Source organism: Vanellus vanellus, assembly GCF_965231255.1.
Source record: "Vanellus vanellus genome assembly, chromosome: 2".
NCBI lineage: Eukaryota > Metazoa > Chordata > Aves > Charadriiformes > Charadriidae > Vanellus > Vanellus vanellus.
In genome coordinates, this window is record NC_138906.1 from 54,806,590 (window position 1) to 54,814,832 (window position 8,243).

At 43.6% G+C, this 8,243-nt stretch overlaps 1 protein-coding gene across 1 annotated transcript in view; it reads left to right on the top strand.

The window, feature by feature from the left end:
- LANCL2 (LanC like glutathione S-transferase 2) overlaps window positions 1–5,777 on the top strand; it is a gene marked incomplete at its 5' end in the record, with an annotated part of 29,395 nt that extends 23,618 nt beyond the window's left edge. Inside the window, 3 exons of the mRNA XM_082480073.1 lie at window positions 306–482; window positions 3,791–3,863; window positions 5,651–5,777. Of these exons, the coding sequence (XP_082336199.1) occupies window positions 306–482; window positions 3,791–3,863; window positions 5,651–5,766 (366 nt within the window). The 3' untranslated portion in view covers window positions 5,767–5,777. The remainder of the gene's footprint in view (window positions 1–305; window positions 483–3,790; window positions 3,864–5,650) is intronic.
- Between the last annotated feature and the right edge of the window lie 2,466 nt (window positions 5,778–8,243).

Genomic DNA, 8,243 nt, shown 5'->3' on the forward strand with positions numbered 1-8,243 from the left:
TATACCCTTCAAATAGATTATAGGTTGTAGAACCAAGGGCCTTGAACTTGAGTTTTTCCTTTGGGGTCCACAAGATTTTGCTTCTGAAATCAGAAGTTCTTTCTTTTTACATGTAGGGAAAGGAGAAACAACTTAGTAAGAAAAGAAAGGCAAGTCTGCGATGAATGGATTATTAAAATTCAAAGTAAATTGTATATAGGAAAACCCCACACCAACAGCCAAACCACCTCTCAGGTCCAGCTTCCTTTTGTTTTCTTCAATTACTTCAATTTATGTGTGTTTTCTTCTCTGTTTTTATTCCACAGACTTTTAAAGAGGATAAATACTTGAAAGATGCTATGGAATGTAGCGATGTCATCTGGCAGAGAGGTTTATTGAGAAAAGGATATGGGATCTGCCATGGTACTGCTGGCAATGGCTACTCCTTCTTGTCTCTCTATAACCTAACTCAGGACAAAAAGTACCTCTACCGAGCTTGCAAGGTGAGCTTTGCAGCATCCCAACAAAATTACTTTTCCCTTTCACGTCATAACGCCTGTGCAAGACTAAACTGAGATCAGAGTAGGCTGTTGTACGCTAGAGCTGGAGCTGGCTGGCTGGGTGGGACAACAGTGTCCCGTCACTTGCTCCCCTGTACTCACACTTTGACTGGACCATTTCAACTGTGTACATGGGGCACACACCATCTTAATACTCAAAGTGAAACATGCAAATGTTCTGTAAGGGGCGAGGAACTAACACGTATTCAGAAGAAATTAGAGTCTGAAAGTCAGCCTGCCTGAACAATAACAGACTAATTTTATGTGGTGCTAATTATTCCATTGAGACATCCACTGTCGTCCTCAGCTCCTCAAGCGATACTGTTTGTAGTGTTCTGTAATTATTTGTTTTCAGACTAGTGTCTGTTTGGGGCTTTTAGAGCTCTGAATTGCAGTTATTAAATTGCTCACTTAGATTTTATTTTCTTTTTTCATTAATACAAATTGCAGAGAAAGACACACTCAGAATTTTTCCACTGGAATTGTTCAGTTCTGCTGTCAGCTCTGACTATGCTCGCAGTTACCAAAGGGGAAAGCTTTCTCAGCCTCTGTTTCCTCATCTCACAAGGCTTTGGTTTGATTTTGGTTTGTTGGTTGGGGTTTTTTTCAGGCTTAATTAATGGATATTAGGTTTCATATTGCAGCTATTTAGCTGAGGCCTTTTTGGAAGTATTGTAATGGGAAATTTGATGAGTTGCTTCTTAGGTGCTTTCAGATGAGCACTGGCAACATGTAAAGCTGTTGTATTAATCTCCGCTGTCAGCCTGTCCTGTCAGCAGAGCTTTAAAAAGTTGCTGCTTGTCTCACCTTACATTTACCAAAGCATCACACCATGAGGACACTGGTAGGCATACGTGCATCCTAAAGAATGTAATAAACCCCTAGCGTTCTCACGGCAAATGTGTGACTTTGTTACCTGTGGGCTCACCCACTGCTGACCTGTGAGCCACAGCACCATGTAGGCATTACTGTCAGCGCAGCTTTCAGGCTCTCCCTGTCATCCTCCATGCTAGTACATCTTCTGTGGCTCTGCGCAACATTGGCAACTCCTGTTGGTGCTGTGTTTCTGGCCTAAGAGAGCCCTGACAGTCTTCCGTACCAAGCTAGAGAAAAGGAAACATATCTATTTCAAAGCCAAAGAAGGAAGAGACTCAGTTACTTATGTACTTGAAATCCCTTTGAGAAGGAAGATGTGGTGCAGTGGCCAAAGACTGCTGGAGGTGCTCAGCAGGTCTGGCAGCATATTTGCAGCCATTCTGCATTTTAACGTCTCCAGTATTCACTCAGAGCCTTAAGGCTCTTGCAGGGAAAATCTTGAAACAGGCAGAGGAATTTGCTTGTCTGGAATTCTTGAAATCTTTTCTTTTTGAGCCAGAGCACGCAGGGAAGCAAACACGTAGTTACGTTGGTACCTAAAGGCATGTATCTGAGAGAACTAGATGGCTCCCCTCCCAGGATGTTTGCTCACGCCGAAAACATGAGGCCCAGGGGAAGGAGCCTGGCCAGGAATCCCTGGTTACCTCTCAGGAGCCCTGAAACTGTTTCACAAATGAACCAGAAGAGCTTGAAAGGTTGTGATTCAGAGACCCCTGGTCTGTGCTTCTTGCTTTCGGCTTTGCAGCTTTTCTCCAGCATAATTAGACAGGCTCCCAGGAGGTTGAGCCTCTCCTAGCTGGCCTGCCTGTGAGAGGAGACAGGGGCTGTGGCATCCTGGGCTCCAGGCAACAGAGAGCATCTGAGCCCTGTGCTGCTCAACATTGTGATTAAACCAGTGTTAAGGCAAGCACGGGCAGTCTACGTGACAAATAATGGCTCGTGTCTTCCTGCTAGAAGATTTTTATTTTTTCCCCTTGGTGTGACAAAGACACTAGTGTGACTTACTGTATCTGTGAGTTGTGGTGAAGCTATGAACTTGTAAATGATGGTTGTGTTTCAGTGGCCTGGGGTGCATGTTTTTGTAATTTCTGTTGCAGTTCCCAGGCTGGCAGTCATAATAAAGGCTAGTATGCAATAAGATGTGGATGTTGCAAGAATTGACTGTAGTTTAGAAACATGCCATAAACATGTTCTGTCCTCACGTGTAAGACAAGATTATGTGGAAAATTAAACCTTGGTTTCAAGATTTATACTTGTGGGGGGCCCAAAAATGTTTAATCAGTTCTTAGTAACAGTGTAGACCACAATGTTTGTGTTTGTGGGTTTTTTGCCGGGTTTCCTCAAGGCATTCACACACATGCACACACCCCTACCAAGAGAAGAAAAATCTATCCCCCAATAAACATTTCGACAGAACAGTGGGGGGAAGAAGGGAGGAGATGCCACCCCTTATCCTCCTGTGGAACAGATTGGTGGCTCTGGGGGAATGCTTACATCCTGTGAGCAGGGTGTTCTGTTTGCTAGCAGGTTGCCCAAGTTGCAGGGGGAACGGGGAGAGACCTCTCGGTTCTTTGCTTTGCAGGAATCTTCACACTGTATTTTGAATAAGCAGTGGTTTGCTTCCAAGCACAGAAATGCCAGGGGAACTGGTGGCCCCCGTATGCTCTGGGGAGCCATAAAGGAGAAATAGATGGTTGCTATTAAATTGATCCAGATGCAGTTCGTAAGTCATGTATGTCTAATGTAGCTACTGCAGCAGTGTTGATCAAACACAAGAAAGACCCTGGTAACTCTTTTTAATGGTATTCTACTTTCTGCAACAAAATATTGATGACCATAATTGTCTAACTGTCTATAACGATTTTTTCATAAGGCTTGGGGAGAGAAAATAAATAAAACTACGTAATGGCAGCTAGAGATTTAATACTCTAAATTGGTACATGGAAGCGAAAGAAAATCAAAATGCAATTAACAGCCCTGAGTCTTAAGCATGTGGATAAATTAAGCACCAGGACAGATAAGAAACTGATATTATAGTATTAGAAAAATTTTGCCCTTGAAACTGAATATATCTGTTCTCATAACATTTTTCATTGACATGTAGAAGGGTTGATTTACAGAAAACAAGTTAAGTACAGCCCACCTAATTACATTGTTATGAAACTGGAACTTGTGCTGTGGAAATACGTATCCTAAAACCTAATTGCAGCCTTGTCACAGTTGAAATGGGACAAATTGATCTCGGACAGTGATTTCTGTGTTGTGTCTCTGCTTACACTGTTTCACATTTAGTACTTATTAAAGATATGCAGATACTCGAGCTTGTATTTAACAGTCTTAAATAAAAACAACGTTTTTTTTAATGTTTTCCCCAGTTTGCTGAATGGTGTTTGGAGTATGGTGCACATGGATGTCGTATTCCTGACCGACCTTATTCTCTCTTTGAAGGTAAAGCGATAGTGTTGCATGTGGTATTGTATTATACAGAAAAGAAGGGCAACCTTGCAGTTTTGGCGCATGTTTAGGAGTTGGGAAACCTTTGGTGTGTTCCTCTACTATTAAAAATAGACCCACCCCCTAGCACCACCTCTAGGTGGGGAGGGGAGAGAGACAAAAGAAAACCATTTGCTATCACAACTTAAATTTTTGATTGTATTTCAGCAGTTTCCAATGTAAAGCCAGTGCCCCTGTCACTCTTGAATAAAATTCTGCTGTGCTGATGCCTCTTGGCTGAAAGCAAATAGAAGTCATGGCAACAGTTTTATCGCAGGTGTTGTTGCAGAGGGACCGGGCAGAGGAGCAGCTGTGGGCAGGGGGTCTCAAAGCAGTTGCTGGCTTCTCAGAATTAGACCTCTGCTGCAATATTAAAGCAAGGAAAAGCTAGTTTTAGTGTGAACCCAAATCACTTGAACAGAAAAGAAATGCAGAGCTCTTAGAGGCTTTTCTGTAAGTTCAGAGATGTTCCTAAATACTTTCCTGGAGCTTTGTATCTTTTTTTATTTGTAGTTTATTTTCTATTCCCTATCTCATCCTTACGTTTGAGAAATACTCATAGGACTCATAGATCCAAGTAGGATTTAAAGTAGCGCTCCTACTTCGTGAGCAATGAGCCTAGTGTGCCACCTATCGCAAATACGTGAAATTACAGCAGGCTGAATAGGATTATTTTACAAATAAACCAATCCAAGGTATGAACACAAGAGAGCAGTAGTTCTATGTATCCCTTCTAAATACAGAGTTATTGTCTTAATGTTTAAAGGAGAAGAGTATAAGTATTCTTATTCCTGAGAGCTCCCTTGCATGCACTTGTAGAAGGAAAAAGCAGGCATACAATCTGTTGTATAAGAGCTTTGAAATTTGTTGAAAAGGTGAAGTAATGCCAATGATATGATGATTTGTGCTTTAATGCTGACATACCACTTTTATTTTAGTTTTTTTTTTATGTTGGCGATTTATTTATTTTTTTTTTTTTAGAAAAATCTATAAATCTCAAATTTTAAACAAAATATCTTAATTTGGGGGGCTTTTTTTGTAGCCAAAATGTGTGTGAAGTTGTCCAATTCTGCATGTACGAGCACACTTTCTGTGGCAGTTGCATGTGCATCTTACAGGATTGTCCTGATGGTTTCATTTGCATGAGATGCTGTATTTCAGGAAGGTTCCTTCCTTTGTATGTGCTTAGCTGTTGATAAAGCAGGGTTTTAGCTTGGCTGTAAATCTGAGCTTCTATTTGTGTGCTCTCCTGCTGTAGGGTGCCTCTGTTGTCTGTCACCCTTAAAGTTTCATTAGGTGATACTGGTGCTAGTGCTTCAGGCTCTGGATGATCTCTTCATGAATAGCAAACTGAATCCAAACAGCAAAATTAATCTTTACAGCACAAGTATAATGAAGTTTTGCCTTTGTTGTTTAACTAGTGAAGACGACAAGCAAGAGCTGCTCAAATTCTGAAGGACAGTCCAAATAGGGATTTGGTTTTTCTTAATTGAAGTAGTATTGAGGTTGTGCAGCTGAAAAGGTGGTAGCAGAGAGATCTTGGTTCTTGCCTTTGATTTTTTCAGGTGAAACTTGGTTTTCTGGGCAAAGCACAGATGAGCTTGCCTTTCTATAAGCCCTAAGTTCACCTATTCAAAAAAAGATCTAGTGAGGAGGTGTGCAAACAGGTGCAGTTGCCTTTGCTGTCAACTGTGCCATTTTAATGTCAAAGATGCACAAAGATTTCTTTCTCGTTGTTTTAGGCATGGCTGGAGCTATTCACTTCCTCTCAGATATTTCAGTACCGGAGACTTCCCAGTTTCCAGCGTTTGAACTTGGACCTCAAAGGAGGGAGAACAAAGTGGAACAGGACAGCTAGAAGATCTTTTTGAAAGGAAACTGATGCCAAAAGAGATGAGACTGTTTAGTGCCTCTGATACTGAACCAATCGACCCTGAACCAACGGATGGATAAACCCCTTTCCTCACCGCCCCCGCCTCAAAGGACCATGAAGTCATTAGAGCATGAACAGGAGAAGCCACTTTTACGTTCTGTTGAAGTGATACCTTCAGATGTAGGACGAGAGAAGTCAAGTTTTGAACTTTCTCTTTTCTGTTGTATTTGTCTTCAGGTCTTTGACATGCTCTGCATGTTTATTGGTGTTGTGTGTTGATTCGAGTCTTTTGTTGTTAGCCAAAAGCTGGTCTCTGTGTGAATCTCTGTCCTGTACCTTTGCGCATGACTCACAACAGCAGTATTGCCTTCTGCAGCGTGGTTACCCAGAGAGTTCCATCTTATGCCAGAGAGTTCACTGCAGGACACTGCCCAGCTTCACTGGTGAGCTGGCAACTTTAAAAAGAGATGAAAAACGTTTTTATGTTCATGTTTGTCTCCACAGTCCATAGAAGCTAAGGTGATGGAGATGAGCCTTTTTTTGATGAAGAGGTATGAGCCCCTCTCAGTTTTCAGAAACTTAGCAGGTTGGAAGGGACCTGACTTGTCTTTTGCTGCTGTTCTGGGAGGTTTTTTTGAAAGCCTGAAATAGAGACTCCCTTTGATACCTGCACGTGGTTAGTGTGTTAGGCACTTACAGCAGGGTGGAGATGCTTGTCCCCACCTCTGCACAGCCCCATCCCATGGCATGAGCTTCACAAACTGAAGGTGGAGTCACCCATACTAACCTGCCAGGAGCTGCTGCCAGGAGCAGAGCTAGGGACAGCATAACTGTGCTTCTCCTCTCCTGTACGTGGATTTGTAATAAACCTGTCCTGCAGCATCTAGTAAGGGAGGGCATCAGGGCAGTTTCTCATGCTGGTAACTCAGCATGACTTTGCTTCCGAACCAAGGCAAGGATTTGTTCTGGACCCTTCTCCCTCTCCCAGCCCCGATGCATTTAGCCCATATAGTATGATAGAAGTGATAAATACCAGCTGCTTGTGGAGGCTGCAGAAGGTAAATGAGCAATATGAAACCATTGCTAGAGGCTGTAATTGAAGTTGATTTCCTCTTAAAATCCAAACAGAAAAAGCCCTTTGCCCTTAGTTTTAACTGTACTGCTAGTGCTTTGCTTCCCCTTGTAGTGGGGGGGGGGTTGTGAAATACTAGACCTGCCTCCAGGTGAGCCTGAGTATCAGGCTCTTGGTTTGGGGGGGAAGCAGGACATACTGTAAGTACACTTAGAGCAGGCTTATGTGTTCCAGACAGCAAGTACGCTTACTGCTTGGGAAAGGTAAGTAATTGTAGCACGCTGTCACTCGCTCAGGCTCTGTTGTCATCCTTCCCCCCCATGTCTCCCTGTGCTCTCATTCCAGGTGCTTCTTTTAATTGATGTCTTCTATTGGGTGTGAGTGTGACAGATGGCAGAGATTTTGACCTTTCAGGCGTGCATTGGGATATATGTGCCCCATGGGCCATCTGCTATGCGCCAGTATTTGCAGTCAGGCTTGGAGATGCATTGTTGCTCCTGTATAAATCTCTGAATGGTAGCGGGTGACTTCCTTGAACTTTATAGTGTTTGTTGCCAAATCCATTGGGATGTTAATAATCTCCACATCAGTTTTGCTGGGCAAGAGCAGCAGTGCCAGTGCAGGGACAGGTTAGTGTCACAGTGTAGCTCCGCTACTGGTTTGTTAGGAAGGACTAAAACACAGGACCAGCCGGAGAGACTTTTCCACTTCTCTGACAAAGGGCAGAAGATGAGGTGGGGGACACCAAACCCAGCCAGGAACAAGGGAAAATGCTGAGAGGCAGTGGGAATGAGGGAGGGGATCTGACAAGTGGCTGGGGTGAAGCAAATGGGAGCAGAGCAGGAGAAAGCAGAAAGATCGGTGAGGAACAGGGAGAGCAGATTACGGAAGGCAATGCATAATGTACCATTAGAGGCCGTCTCAAATGAGATGTCTCTCCGTGGCAAGCATGCTAAGGTCTAACTAACTCTGTGTTTCTTTCTTCAGCCTGTGGATTGCTGATCCTGCCCATAAATAAGCCGGGGAGGAAGCTGGCCCAGGGTGAGGTCTCACAGAAGTCCTAGCAAAGGAGGTAGACAGCAGCCCTAATGCTGTTTCATATCACCCCCAACCCCTTTTTTCCTTCCCCTCCACTGTGAGTGCAGGGCATGTGGGGGTGGGTTACTAGGGAAGGGGCTTGCCAGGTTTGCAGGAACTGCCTGCAAACACAGAACAGAAGCCACAGACCTTCCCAGCAGATCCCAAACATGTGTTGTATTGACTGCTTAACTAGGGAGTCGACAGGCAGGTATTTTCATTCAGTGATTATATACATGTATGCCTTCTTGGCTGCTGAGCTTAGAATGGCAGCTGTGGGAGGTGATTTTGGCTGGCTGGAGCCCAAGGGGAA